This window comes from Ictalurus punctatus, chromosome 2 (assembly GCF_001660625.3).
Source record: "Ictalurus punctatus breed USDA103 chromosome 2, Coco_2.0, whole genome shotgun sequence".
In the NCBI taxonomy this organism is placed as follows: Eukaryota; Metazoa; Chordata; class Actinopteri; order Siluriformes; family Ictaluridae; genus Ictalurus; species Ictalurus punctatus.
In genome coordinates this window covers 23532147-23548423 of record NC_030417.2, presented here as the reverse complement: position 1 = coordinate 23548423, position 16277 = coordinate 23532147, and the positions used below count along the sequence as shown (strand labels likewise).

Below are 16277 nucleotides of genomic sequence, written 5' to 3'. Positions count from 1 at the left end.
AGTCAAGGCCCATGAGAGACTAGGAGCCTAAATATTCCTTCAGATGATTAAATCTAATAAAAGTGAAAAATCTTACACAACTTCTCTGCAGGGGCAAAGATGCAATTAAAATAACATTATATTTATTAAGTTTAAGTTTACTGAGAGAAGGACGACAAACAAGTAAATACATTTCCTCTGAAACAAATAGACAATGTAACTCGATTTGAACATTCATTTAGATTACGCTGTTAATTACTAGGTTTATCAATGACGTTCATGTTTTAATCAAATTCAACATTCCATTCCAACAACAAGCAAGCTAGTTAGGAAAGAGATACCTAGGCTGTTGTAGATTAAAAAAACATCAGAGGTTATATAGTAATTAATATCCATTAAGCTTTTCAATGCTAGTTAGCTAGGTATTTAGCTAGCTTTCGCTTTTGTGTTATAGGTTAGTTCGTAGTAAAATCTGACTGACAAGGAGTACTAAGAGATATTGTCAGTGGGCTGTGAGTATTAATGATGGCACATGATGGTTTTTCATGTTTATCTATCCCTGAGTTAATGTTAATATATAATAATTATAGCTAATAGACTGTCTGACCCATTTTCCAGGTTTGAGACAGGTTTGAGATTATTATTATTATTATTATTATTATTATTATTATTATTATTAGTAGTAGTAGTAGTAGTATTGAAAAGTACACAAATGTAGTAGATGTTGGAAAATAATCTGAGCATAATGCCAAGGTGGCATTTAGTGTTATTTAGTTGCAAAACATTTTGATTAGTGATATAAATTTAGCAATAAATCCTATTTTTGTTATATTCTATTAATTTTTTCATCACAACCATCTCACCTCCAGTTCAGAGGAGGTACTGACCTTCAAAGATTCAAAAGTCCAAAACACCTGAATCACTTATTTTCATTATTCAGGATTTCATGAGTTTAAATAAGTATTCTGAGAACAGGAAAACCTTGATACTTAGTACAGTTCCTCTATATCAAAGCTTCTCAGGCGACCCACTCTACTTTATTTAGGAGTCCTAAACAAATGTCACAAGCTATAAGCATCAACTCTACAGATTGCACAGACATATGTTGGCTCCAGAAGAAGGAGCAATGATGACAATGATAGTTATGTGGACTGATAAAATTACAGTGTGGACCTCTGAAAGCATTGCGGTGTATGAGTTTAAGAGGAAAGATCAGTGTGGGCTGATGACTGAATAGAGTTTATCTGTTAGTCAAGGGAAAAGGCAACAGAGCAGGGCAGTATTTATTCTGTTTAAATAGAGCATAGTGCACTGAGGAGCAGTGAGGTTTGTTTGAGCAGGTGTGAAAACAGACAGAAGTCTGAGACATCCTGCAATAGGTGGTATACTTTCATGCACTACGAGTGCAGTTTGATCCAACTGCAGGAAGTGAACATTTTGTAGGTGGCAGTCAAGGCCGAATTATCCATATTTGGGATTGGGCGGGTGCCCTGATGCACCAGACAATGGAAGAGATGCATACAGATACAATATTAACAGTTAGCACTGTTTGTCGAGTCCACAAAATAAATCTGATAAGCGAACAAACAAAAAAAAGATAAACTATCAAGGCACATAGCCACCATTCACAATGTGCCCACAAACGCGGGGTTTTTTCTTCTGAGTTAGAAAAAAACTGAGGATTTCATTAATGACTTTGCATGGACCGAGTCAAGAAAGAAGATGTTCTGCTAAAGGGTCAGGCTTATTTACTATTATTTCTGGGAAAATATGTGACGACAACTGTGTTGTCGATTTTGGTATTTGTGGAAGGTTTTTTCTTTTAACTGGTTGCTCAGTTATTGATGCGTGTAAAGTGTTTCGCTGCTGTGCATCTCTGTGGTGCTGAATTCAGCTGATGATATGTTGCTTGCAACTATCTTTCCTAAGCTTAGCTTATTTGGTACATGTGTGCAATGTTTTTTTAGACATACTCTTTAATGGTTTTACATATAGTCCTAATACAGGCCATTTATGAAGAAATAATGATACTTAACATGACATGTTGCATTGGCATGTGAGTTGCATTCAGATTTGAGCATCAGTGTAAGGGATAGGATGCCATTTGTAGGCACATGTCTATGTATGGTGCCAGGTTTTTTTGGTTGGGTCTTACATTTTTCTGTAGTACGTGTGGTGAGCCTGTACATTAGCAATAAGTTCATGTAAATCTATGGTCTTTATAGTCTTTTTTTTTTTTTTTTAATTATTATTTATTGTTTTACATGTAACGTGGGAATAGGGGGGTACTTCAAGTGTTCACCCTAGGGCACTACACTGTGTTAATCCGGGCCTGGTGGCAGTTGATTTTTCTTCATCTTCTTCTTATTAATTTATGTCTTTTTAATAGTTTTTTTTGTTTTGTTTTGTTTTAAATGTGTGCAACCAAATTGGGCCAAAGGTAAGTTTCACTCTGAGTCAGACTGAGAAAATAGACTAAATGGAAAGAATGCACCCTTGTACTACAGGAAATGGACGGCTGACACATCACTGACATTCAAACTCAAACTAACGGTGATATGGTGAAAGCTTGGAACACTTAGATGTACCACTCAGGAAGTGCACTTTCAGTTTTGAAATGGAAAAAACAAGTGCAGCATGGTCAACCTGATGGGATACAACCCAATACAACCCAACAAGAACAGACAGGGTGCCTTGCTCAAGGGTTCAGTAGTAGCTGTCTGGCAATCCTGGAGAAGGTTGTGTTGAAGAGCACACACTGTTTATGGGCTAGTATGATTATATGGTTGCTATTATATGTTATATAATAAGTGAGATTATACAAATAAGGAAAAGCAAACTTACCAGCCACACACTGGTGCCTTGAACAGTTCTGAGACGCCAAACGACATGGAGCCCATGAAATCATTCCTGGTGGTTCTGTCCCAGTCCCACACCTCTACTGACAGCCGCCTTTCTTTATCTGTGGCCTTTAGCTTACTAAACACACACACACACACACACACACACACACACACACACACACACACACAATATAATAGGATCAACATTTTATCGTAACTGTCAGACCTCTAACACCCAAATCTATACATCAGACTCACAAGGTGAAGGACTCATTCCATGTGGGGTTGAGAGAAGAGCGGATCGTCCGTGTCTTCTGTTTGGTCTCATTCTTGGGGTCAGGGATCAGCTTCAGCTTCACATATGGGTCTGAGAGGCCATTAGGGTCCATGGGAATCAGGTTTCTGGCCTCACCAACTGTGTGTGAACCAAGCATAAGCAGACTGATGCAGTTTTATTAACAGTTGTTGAAATACCTGACAACTTATTCTTTTTTATTTTGTTCTTATGTTGGTCTTATTTTGTTCTTAATCTCTTTTTGATGTTTTCTTCAATTAAGCCACATTTATTCATGTTGTTAAATTTAGCTGGCACAATGTGTGGAAGAGACTCAAGAGAATCCAGACTTTATTGAAATGCTAAGAAAATACTTGTTGAGTATTTGTGTGCATGTTTTGTGCAAATTGATACACAGTGGCTGACAAATGGACAAATCCTTTATAATGGCCAATTAAAAATCTTCAGCAGCAAACTCCAACTCTAAAATTCAAATACCGTCAACAAGATACACCAGGAAAAAAAAAGTGCCAATGCTTATATCTATCCATCCCTCCATCCATTTTTCCATGCCACTTATTCTACACTTGGGGCACAAGGTGAGGGACACCCCAACCCATCGCAGGGCACAATCACACAGGTACACACACATTCACTCACTATGGAACAAACTGAACAGTGTAGAAAACAGTATAAGAGGTTCTGACATTGTTGTAATCAGTATGTTGCCAATAAGTATAAATCCACATGCTGAAAACAGACATGTGCAGAAAGCGATGATCAAACAAACAAACTGACAAAAGCCAAATGTCTAGCGCTGCACTGTGGCATGGTAACCTTAACAAATTGCGTCTCCATGGTAACCTTGATCAAGCAATGGGCATTGGAGAGATTCAGATAAAGCATGGTGTGTGTGTGTGTGTGTATATGTGCGTGTGGGTGTGTGGGTGTCTGTGTGTGCCTGTATGTGTGAATGGTTTGATCTGAATGGTTTGAGTCTTTTTTCACCAGTAGTGTTAATGAGATGACCTCAGAAAGCACACACACACACACACACACACACACACACACACACACACACACCTCATTCCATTCAGTATGAATCAAATATGACGGAGAAAAAAAAATGACCTTGTATCAGACAGCACACAGATGAATTCTATTATAAAGAATGACCAACTGGGTCATCAGCCAATTCTGACTGCTCCTGGACCTGACCACTTGGATGAGTTTATTTCTTTTAAATTAGATCCATTACTTTATCGAATTTTGCAACAGTAGCCTGTAAAAAAATAATTAATGTTATCGGTTTGTAAATATTTTTCTTTATTTATTTGTACCATACATATTAAGACAGCTGTAGTTTCATCCATTATAATTAATACTATTGTTTTTAATATTCATTTATTTTTTGTGCGATTATTAGTCTCATATGCTTGGTAAGAATCCAGCATGTTAAGGTGTCCCCCCAAGCTTACTATATCATGCAAAGTATTTTACCATACATGACCACCAGATCTTAAGATGCTTCTGAGCTAAGATCTAAGTCCCTGTCTACCAACACTATAAATATTTTGGTCTTTCCTTCAGGTCAGGTTCACCTAGTGTAATATGTAGAAGACTTTTTTTCCTGTCTGCTGAAAGGACAGTTCTACAACTGTATCAATGTAAATATGTTTTATTAAAAAGCAATGTGCATTAGCCTTATGCTTAAAAAAACACCAATGAAAGAATGGCAGCACATCAACAGCAGGAAACTACCTAACTCCCTTGTAAGTGTCACGGTTGATTTGTGCAGTTCATCAGGTTAATACCATGGTGATAATGGGAATTTATCACTCAGGGTCAAGGGGGATCCTTAACTAAGCAGAGAATGACTAACATTCTCGTTGTCTGAGGGAGTCATGCTGGTGAATTAAAGGGGATTAGTTATTATTACCTTTTGGTTTATAAACAGGTAGGAAACAGGTACTATAGGTTGTTTAGAAACAGGTAGACTGGTTAGAAAGAGGTAGATTGGTAAGAAACAGGTAGGAAACAGGTAGATTGGTAAGAAGTGGGTAGGAAACAGGTAGACTGGTTAGAAACAGGTAGATTGGTAAGAAACATGTAGGAAACAGGTAGATTGGTAAGAAGTGGGTAGGAAACAGGTAGACTGGTTAGAAACAGGTAGATTGGTAAAAAACAGGTAGGAAACAGGTAGATTGGTAAGAAGTGGGTAGGAAACAGGTAGACTGGTTAGAAACAGGTAGATTGGTAAGAAACATGTAGGAAACAGGTAGATTGGTAAGAAGTGGGTAGGAAACAGGTAGACTGGTTAGAAACAGGTAGATTGTTAAGAAACAGGTAGGAAACAGGTAGATTGGTAAGAAGTAGGTAGGAAACAGGTAGATTGGTTAGAAACATCTGGGTTATGTAACCCTGTTCCCTGAGAAGGGAACGAGACATTGCGTGAGCTTACGCTGTGGGAGGCATCCTCGCGCCTGACTGTTATCTGAAGTCTGTGTGAAACCACACCTATTTATATGGCTGCTGTGGTCAGGTGACATGGCATTTCGTGTGTTGTGTGATTATAAAAACGCCGCCTGTAAACCCCGTCATCAGCCTCTATTATTTGAAGTGAAGATGCAATTCACAGGCATGTCCCAGTATGACAAAGCTACACAACGTCCCATTCCCTTCTCAGGGAATAGGGTTACATGCATAACCCAGACGTTACCTTTCAAAAAGAACTCAACATTGTGTGAGCTTATGCTGTGGGAATGAGTATACCCACTCTGTCATAATGAGATTTTGGCCTGTTCAAAAAGGTCTGAGCCTGAGAGTCAATGAAAGACACTGACAGACCTTTCAGGATCACAAAAAGGTCCCAGGAAGGTATGCGTGGTCTGCAGATGGGCCTCAGCTGCCTGACAACATGCATAAACCTCGATGTTAGAGGATGTTGCCCCATAGAGGCTCCAGCAATAGGGGCGGACTATGGCAGCCACGTAGACCCTAATTCTAGAAGAAGCCAACCGTGCTGACAAACGTCCATGTAAGACTGTAGCTACTGCATAGTTTACGGGGTCTAACTGATGTTCCTCATACCATGGGACAAAAAGTTGCCACTTGAGCGCATTCAATTTCCTCGTAGATGGTTCAGCATGGTCTCTACAACCTTGGTTGAGAGACCAGAATCTATAAGTTGGTGCCCTTCAGGGGCAAGACCCACAGTTTCCATAGTTCCTGCCTAGGGTGATAAATCAATCCATCGCTTGAAACAGTAGATCCCTTCAAATGGGAGTCTCTGAGGGAGTGCCATCTAACAGGGATTTTATCTCCAAGAACCATATTTGAGCCGACCAAGAAGGTGCTACTAGCAGCAGATGTAGATGGTCTTGGCGAACTCTCATTAAAACTTGTGGGAGCAGAGCAATCAGGGGAAAGGCGTACAGATGTGACCTTGGCCACGTTTGTACCATGGCATCCGTAACCAATGGTGTGGGAGGAGTGAAGGCGAACCACAGCGGGCAGTGTGCTGTCTCGTCAGAGGTGAACACATCCACTTCCGCTTTTTCCACTATGCAGACTCCACCACGACAGGATGTCTGCTCCCACATTCCAGTTGCCTGGAATGTACATTGCACTCACTGATAAAAACTTTCCCTTCGCCCAGAGAAGAATTAGCTGCACCTGCCTGAATAGGGGGTGTGAATGTAAACCTCCCTGGTGGTTGATTCTTTTCTTTGGATTTTCTCATTTGTAAGTCATTTGGGATAAAAGCATCTGCTAAATAAATAAATGTAAATGTAAATGATATGTGAGACCACCACTGCATTGTCTGTATCAACTAACACATGGTGACCTCTCAATTGAGGAAGAAAGAATTTTAGTGCTAGGAATATGGCCTGCATTTCTAGGGAATTTATATGCCACTTTAGATGAAGGCCACTCCAGAGACCATTAGCTGGACGGCCGTCTAAGACAGTGCCCCAGCCCGTAAGGGTCTGTTATTACCATCTTGCGATAAGGAGACGCTCCGAGAGTGTGACCCGAGGCTAGAAACCGGGGACACCTCCAAATTCTTAGAGCATGTAGGCATCACCACATGACACTGATTACTCTCAGGGGTTTCGTCCTCGGATGAAACCCACAAGTTTTCAGCCACCACTGAAACAGTCTCATGTACAATAGGCCCAATGGTATGACGTTGGCTGCTGCTGCCATAAGCCCCAATAGTCTCTTGTAGAGACTGGACGGGATGCCCAGACTCAGCTTCATCTTGAAGTGTGTCCATCCCTCTCTGTAATAAAATGGGAGCAAGGAGTAACACACTTCCTGAACTCTCTCTGACTCATACTCGCAATGAGGTGAGAAAAGTAAAGCTCATGCAACGTTGAGTTCCCTTTGAAAGGAAACAGGTAGGCCAACTTATGTCCAATTAAGTAATCTGTCAGGTCTAATAATGGAAATTTGCCAATTCAGGTTGAAAGGCCTCACACTCATGAAGACCATTTATGGGAACTATATTATGCCTATAATATGTCTTCTGTCAGTTTGGATGAAAAAAAGGTTAATGCCCTCAGATGAGTAGGGAAACATGTTCAAGATTGAAAGGCAAACACTACAACTTTCTATGACTACATGTAAGCCAGTATCTCCATATCCAAGACCTAAATACAAGTGTAAAAGGTCAGGATTTAGGTTCCAATCTCTTAAATTATAGATTGAAAAATACAAATGAATTAAAAAATGTAGTGTTTTTACGTTTTACATTATGGAGCACTGGTAGGAAGCAGGTTTAACAAGCACATAATAACAGCATACTCAAAGTAGGTTACACAAAATCCTTGCAGTGATCTTCAAAACCAAGAGGGGGAGACCAACATCTTTCTTTCAAAAGAACTGTAGAACAGAAAATTGCACATTCCAAAGTCCTGCACACTACTGAGAACGAAAAGGTTTCCGCTGTTCTCTATTTAATGTTAGTGACCAATTTTATTCTTTGTTTAACATAATCATTTTAATGTCTCAGAAAAGCAAGAAACATGTATAGGTACATGTATAATAAGTCAGCTCTTTATACATCCACTACTTGAATTATTTACAGGTACCTAAGTATCAGACTGAGATCCACTACGAGAGAAATAAAGGCTTAATTGCTTTTATATGCTCCAATTCACTGTCATTTTTCTGTAATTTCTTCATTTCCTTGTCTCCTGTTGATTAAATAAAACTTATTTTTCAGACTAAAGCTGTTAAAAGCATATCATGACACTATAACACAATACACAATACTTTTTAATAAGCTGTAACTCAAGTTAGGGAACAACTAGCACTGTAACTGTGAAATCTGCCTATTATAAACACCCCTGAAGTGTGACATTATAACAATATGGCATCTTGCTGATAGGACACAGCTGAAATATTTAAAATTTGAGGTTTTCTTTGTCTCTTAGAAAAAACGCCATGAAGTCCGCTTGTCTCCCAAAACCTTGTTAGTTATAATTTCAGCTGTCAATATATTAGTATAGCAGGATAGTTATGATATTCTATACCAATATAGCACTATAGTTATGATATTCTACAACAGTATAGTAGAATAGTTATAATTTTCTATACCAGTAAAATAATATAGGCATGACATTCTATACCAGTACAGCAGCATAGCCATGATTTGCTACACAAGTAAAGAAGCATAGTCATGACTTTATTTACCAGAACTATAGTATGCCAATCTGCAGAGATATGAATCAGGCTGGTTAGACAAAAGAAAACACAAAAATATGTGGTGCCTTCACTCTATCATACCTTCTTTTCGGTTTCAATCCAAAATGAAAATAATTAGTGCGCATAAAGAGCATACTCAAACTCCACTCCATGGTGCATTAACACAGATTTCACAAATTCTGCCTGCAAACTGATTTTTTCAAGAAAGTTTAAATCTGAAAACAAACTGACAAATTGCAGATGTATTACTATGGAACTTTTCTATACCAGTAGATCAATATGTAATTACAGTATGTACTATACCAATACAGTTATAACTTCTCTAAATCAGTATATCAACATCTTTATGATCTTCTATACCTGTATTGAAATGATTATAAAATGCTTATATCGTTGTGTACTCGTATAGCAGTAGAGTTATGACTTACTATACAAGTATAGCAGTATAATTATGACTTAAGATTCCGGTAAAGTGGTATAGTTATAACTTACAATACCAGTATAGCAGTAGAGCTATGACTTACAATACCAGTATAGCAATAGAGTTATGACTTACAATACCAGTATAGCAGTATAATTATGACTTATTATACCAGTATAGCAGTAGAGTTGTGACTATACCAGTATAGCAGTATAATTATGACTTACTGTACCAGTATAGCAGTACAATTATGACTTACTATACCAGTATAGCAGTATAATTATAACTTACTGTACCAGTATAATTATGACTTACTATACCAGTATAGCAGTATAATTAAGACTTACTGTACCAGTATAGCAGTATAATTATGACTTACTATACCAGTATAGCAGTATAATTATGACTTATTATACCAGTATAGCAGTAGAGTTGTGACTATACCAGTATAGCAGTATAATTATGACTTACTGTACCAGTATAGCAGTATAATTATAACTTACTATACCAGTATAGCAGTAGAGTTGTGACTTACTATACCAGTATAGCAGTATAATTATGACTTACTATACCAGTACAGCGGTATAATTATGACTTACTGTACCAGTATAGCAGTACAATTATGATTTACTATACCAGTATAGCAGTATAATTATGACTTACTGTACAGGTATAATTATGACTTACTATATTAGTATAATTATGACTTATTATACCAGTATAGCAGTAGAGTTGTGACTATACCAGTATAGCAGTATAATTATGACTTACTGTACCAGTATAGCAGTATAATTATAACTTACTATACCAGTATAGCAGTAGAGTTGTGACTTACTATACCAGTATAGCAGTATAATTATGACTTACTATACCAGTACAGCTGTATAATTATGACTTACTGTACCAGTATAGCAGTACAATTATGATTTACTATACCAGTATAGCAGTATAATTATGACTTACTGTACAGGTATAATTATGACTTACTATATTAGTATAATTATGACTTACTATACCAGTATAGCAGTAGAGTTGTGACGATGCCAGTATAGCAGTATAATTATAACTCACTGTACCAGTATAATTATGACTTACTATACCAGTATAGCAGTATAAATATGACTTACTATACCAGTATACCAGTATAATTATGCCTTATTATACCAGTATAGCAGTATAATTATGACTTACTATACCAGTATAGCAGTATAATTATGACTTACTGTACCAGTATATCAGTAAAGATACAGTATGACTTTCTCTACAAGTATAGCAGTATATGTATGACTTATTGTAACAGAGTGTGAATCAGATATGTCAGACAAAAGAAACCACAAGCTGGTGCATGGGGTCCCATCAATCTGTAATATCTCTTTTTCTGTTTCAAACAAACAAAAAATAAATAAATAAAGAGAATACTCAAAAAAAAACACTCCATGGTGCATTAACATGGATTTCACAAATCCTGCTGCGAACTGATATTTTTGATTATGACCCTGCAAGGAAGGCTAAATCTATCTAAAAACAAACTGATAAATTCCAGATGCATTATTATGCAACTGCCAAACGTCACTCAAATAGACTGGATCTTTTCCAGTGTTTACTAACAGAGCAGAGAAGGTCACAGAGTATTCCCATGTTCAACACAGACACATCCTAATGATTTTTCAGCAGTGATATTGTTTTAACACAAAAAATATATCAAACTTGTACATTTGTGGATTCATCCAAAGCTGGACGTGCACTAAAAGATGCTGGTGCCACTCAGTGAGTATCAGTGTCTTGTGTTTAGCTCCAGAAATCTAATCTCCTTACTTTGTTTGCTCTGTGTGTGTAGTGCAGCCATGCTGCTAGATTCTTGGCTCAGCAAATTAAATCAACTTTGACTCAGAGCTCTGAACTCAAAGATCACCCACTTTGCTGAGAATGGAGAGCAGCTTTAACAGGATGAAGATTGCTACCTGGGGAGGCTTGCTAGGCCTGAATATGGCCCCTCAGTGACCCTAGTGGGAACTGCCATGTAACATAACACATGCCGGTGGGCTGAGCATCTGGCAATCGATACTGGAGAGAGATAGAGTGAGAGTGAGAGAGAGAGAGAGAGAAGACACCTGCTGCTTGTAGGAGCTCCAACATGTGTTACATTGTAACCTAAAGCCCTCAAAGACAAAAGTACTTAAGCACACAGAGATATACACACACTATACACATGTATTAACCTCTTTCACATCATGTCAGAATCATACAAATTGCGAGATGACGACTTGGAGGATTCTACTCTACATTTTTCATCTCCTTGCCCTAAAATAATGGTTTCTATTAACGGTTTCTATGGTAAGGCACAGAACCCCAGAACAGATATGGCAGTTAGATAAGTTAAATGGCATTTTAGCATCTTTTGCTGCTTTGTTATAAGACAGAATGCTAAATAAGGAATGCTAAAAGGCCGTATAATGCAGACTTAATTATGATTTATAGTAGAGATGAGTCGAAAATGAAAGGCACTGCAAGATTTATATGTACAGAGTAAAATCAGTGTATACGAACCCCCCACCCCCCCAAAAAACCCCTGGCATTACACTGCAAACTGCCTTTATCTGTAGAAGCTGTCTATTTATTTGTTTATAACCTGTTGCCATGAAATATTGAGTCAGATGTTTCTGACCTGCTGAAAAAACAATAGAAACAATCATAGAATTGGTAATGGTTTTAATGGTTATAATGGGAATTGTATTGGTTTTAATGGGAACTGTAATGGTCCCTACTGGTAATTTGTTGCCTTGTATGGGTGGTATGTTATGTCTAGTGAATATGATTAATGACCAGTAATGTTAATGGTTTTAATAGTTAGCTGATGGTATTTGTAGTGGATACCATTAGAATAATCGGATGTGCTGGATCAAGTGCTATTTGTTAAGCTGATGAATAACGAGGGCGAAAGTGAAATTGTTAAATTAAACCAAATTTGATTTGTGATTAATGTGATAATTACAACTAATACTGTTCCTGCTATAATATGTTGGCAGTATACTAGGCTCCAATTGGATGTTATTGAAAAAGTCTGTCTCAGACACTTTTTCACTTCCTCAGGCACAAAAGCCAGCACAAAAAACTTTGGAGGCCTGAAGTACATGCAGGTGAGTTTATAAATAGAAATTGGGAATCCAGAAAATTGACTTAAGCAGCTGTGAAAGGTGAGTGAAGCTGAATACAGAGGACTTTCCTCATGTAAATGCTAACATCACCAACTTTAGTGGCTTTCTTGATGTTGTGTTTGCAAAAAACAAACAAACAAACAAACAAACAAACACACTGTATGCGCACAGACATTATAAAAAGTGCTGGGACTTTTGTGCGTTTTAATCTGTAGCGACCATTGGAGATATAAGAGTCAGTCATTTATGTGCATTGTGAACTATTTACACCAAGTGGTTTATGTGCAGCACAGAACAACATTTCCCATCTGCCCAAGTATGTCCTCAAGCTCAGTCCTATAAAGACAGATGGAAATCTGTTTCAGTGTCTGTGTCAGTGCCCCTAAAACTGCATGTTATGTTTCTGCAGTAGTGATTTGAGATAAGAGGCCTTAAAACAGATGGTGAAGTCTGCAAGAGTGAGTTTAATACAAAGCATAGATCCTCTCTGCCACATGACTCAGATAAAAGGTCCATATGGGGGATTTCACCTGGCTAATTTATGATTAAGATTAAGATTAAATAATTGAAAACTGAATCTTTTACAGACGGCAAGAAATTATCAGGCAACAATCTGTATGAGGAGAAAAAAACACAGGATTTTTTTCTTGGACCATTATGTGTGTCCATGTAGATTTCTTCTGGGTTCTCCGGTTTCCTCCCACCTCCCCTAAAATACAGTATGTACTGGCTACTCTAAATTGCCCCTAGGTATTAATAAGTGCATGAATGTGCTTGTGTGCTTGCATGTGTGAGTGTGTGTGTGTGTGTGTGTGTGTGTGTGTGTGTGTGTGTGCATGGACTGGCGCCCCCATTCCACGTGTATGCCCACCTCACGCCCAGTAAACAAATGAATAAAGAACGAAGGAATTATCTATTAAATGACATAATTCCATCCATTTACTGTACCGCTTATCCTACACACGGTCACGGGGAACCTGAATCTTATCTCCTTTTTTTTAAAGACTTGTGCAAGGGCAGTTTCAATTAATAGTAGATAAATAATTGATAGTTAAAAAAGACTGCCACTGAGATGCATTTATACTGTCACGTAACTGAACGTTAGGACAGATGCAAGTGCAGATAAGAGTTCTTATACAAGAGAGGCAGGCAGACAACTCCAAATCATGAGACAATAGCGTGGTCAAAAAACAGGCAATGGGTCAGACGATAGGCAAACAGGCATAAACTAGGCAAAACAGGAATAGAGAAACGTGGACAAGAACAGGATTAAAACTAGGACACAAAACATGATTAAACGACAGCTTGGTATACGGAAAAAAACACGTAATACTTCGCAAAGTCTTAGTGTTCAAACAGTCTCTTTCATGTGTGGTGTGATTGTGTGTGAGATTGGATGCAGGTGTGCATGATTAGACTGAAGGCGAGTGTTTGGGGAATTACGGTCCATGGTGGCCATGTTTGTAGGCCGCAGTGCAGGATGGGAAATGCTGTGATATGACATATTCCAAAAGCAGAAATGTGGAGATGGTGAATGTGAATTTCTTGTTTAAATTAATCGGATCACATCATACATACTGCACTGTAATATTTATGTAAATTTACCATGTTGCTAGTTCTGATTTTACTTATATAGCTGCTGTTTTAAAACCTTGATACATACTTTCCTCTTTTTTTTTTCTTTTTACAGCTTCTGTATGGCCTTGTTGAACAATTATACAACTTGATAGAAACAGCCATAGACTACACAAGGTTTAGACACTGTGTAATCAAAAAGACATACAGTAATCTAAGTCCTCTGACCTTTGCCACTAACACTCACAGTTGCAGATGCATTGTGGGATGCCCACCTGTCACGTGAAGTTTGTCTCCGCTGACCTCAATCTTGAGAAAGAGGCGTCCTCTGCGCTCGGTGTGGTCTGTTCCGCACAGGCTTGGCACATTCATCACACACTGCTTATGTACATTCATGTCACATGCTGAGAGACAGAGAGAGAGCGAGACAGAGAGAGAGAAAGAGTCCAATAAATAAAATGTAAAGAAAGAAGAAATCCTTACAGTATACGGTAGTTGGTTGAGGAACAAATGTACAAATGAACAAATGTACAAACGCATGCACGCATGCACACAGACACACAAACACCCACACACACACACACAAACACCCACACCCACACACATAAATCCACACAGTTGCAGGTGGCTACATGTCAGGGCTTGCTGAAAATAATCAACGGCCAAAATAATAAACAATGCAAAGCTGAGTGCTGTTTCCCCAACAAAGATCTTATTTTCCTACAAAAGCACACCCTGAAGTGTTCCTTTCCTCATACACCACATCAATGTACTAGTGATTATATTATTTCATTAATTAAAGAACAACCCCTCTTTTTCCCTTTCACCTGAAGTTAGTAAGAGAAAAAATACAGAAACTGACTGCTACAAAATGCTGACACTGGAGACTCCTTCAATTAATATAAACCTGTGATTTGCCTTGAATTGAGAATTCAATAATATTTGCACCACCCTTACTGATTACTGTAAAGAGGACAAGCCGTAGAGGACAGAAGACAGTAATACTTATATAATACTTATATATAGAGGTTGACCGATTGATGGGTTTTGCGGATTAATCGACACCAATTACCGATTGCTGGAACTATCGGGTATCTGCAAAAACCCACACTGATTGCGTACATTGTGGAGCAGCTGAGCAGGGTCTGCAGTCATTATACGTTATGAGAGTGGCCTCTAGAGGCGAAATGAAAACTAACACTGACCAATTTTGTTGTGTTATTTGAAGTGTTTTTTTTTTTTAATGTCTATTTGTATTTGTTATTTGGAGTGTTTCTGTTTGGTTCAGTATGAATGTATATCTTTTATTTACGTTAATATTTATTAATAGTTTAATATACATTAATATTTATATATTTATTCCATTGTAAAAAAAAAAAACCAGTACATTTTCATTGTACTGTCAGTACTGTTTATTTTTGTAATAAAGTTCAGCAATATTTTACTTTGAATGTTATGTTTACATTCAGTATCAATTTTAAACCTATCAGTTGATTAAACGGTTATCGGCAGGTACTGCCCTACTTATCAGTATTGGTAATATCTACAATCGGTTGATTTCTACTTAATAATAATACATGAGTCTTTGTGTGTCGATATACATAAGTGTACATTTGTGCAAGCATATCAGCATGCTTGGATGGTTTAAATGAAAACAGATGGCTGCCAGCAGACAATAAAGATAACCCAAAGGGGCTGATAGAGGAGGATGCAGTCTGTAGATAATGTACACAATGGAAACCTGGGCATTATACACTGGAGCTGGAATATCACATCCATCACAGGCAGAGACACATAGCTTAGTTTCTACGGCCACACTGCTGGTCTCTTATTGCTGCTGCAAATGTCTAAGGATTTAGACATGGTGTGAGGTGTTTCACATGGTAGCTCAAAGACACTCACTGTCACATTTCATCCCCTGGTGGAGGAGTCCATAGAGCAGCGAGCCACAGTGATCGCAGAAGGTGGGGCTGCCGTAGGTATGAATCTTGAATTTGTGCTTGCTTCTTGGATCCTGTGAAGGCAAAGCAATAAGTTTTAGTGCTATTTTGTCACCACATTCAACACATACACGATAGCGCTTTCCATTTTCTTGTTGATTACTAATGGAATGTCAACTAGTGGTGGAACAGTATACTGGTATAACAATATACCATGATATACCACCAGACATGTGGTCGAAACATTGCTGGAGTATTCTGAAACTCCTTCTGAATCCTTTCATAAAATATTGAAAATTTTCTCCTTCTCTTTACTCCTACAGTAAAACAAGGTCCGCAAGCTTAAACTCAGTCCATTGCCTTTTAATAGCAATGTGG

At 38.0% G+C, this 16277-nt stretch overlaps 1 protein-coding gene across 2 annotated transcripts in view; it reads right to left on the bottom strand.

The window, feature by feature from the left end:
• prkcab (protein kinase C, alpha, b) overlaps positions 1-16277 on the bottom strand; it is a 165450-nt gene that overhangs the window by 37230 nt on the left and 111943 nt on the right. For both annotated transcript variants that reach the window (XM_017459435.3, XM_017459440.3), the window contains exons 4-7: positions 15862-15973; positions 14235-14363; positions 3081-3237; positions 2824-2958 (exon numbers count right to left, since the gene is read on the bottom strand). In XM_017459435.3, the coding sequence (XP_017314924.1) occupies positions 2824-2958; positions 3081-3237; positions 14235-14363; positions 15862-15973 (533 nt within the window). The remainder of the gene's footprint in view (positions 1-2823; positions 2959-3080; positions 3238-14234; positions 14364-15861; positions 15974-16277) is intronic.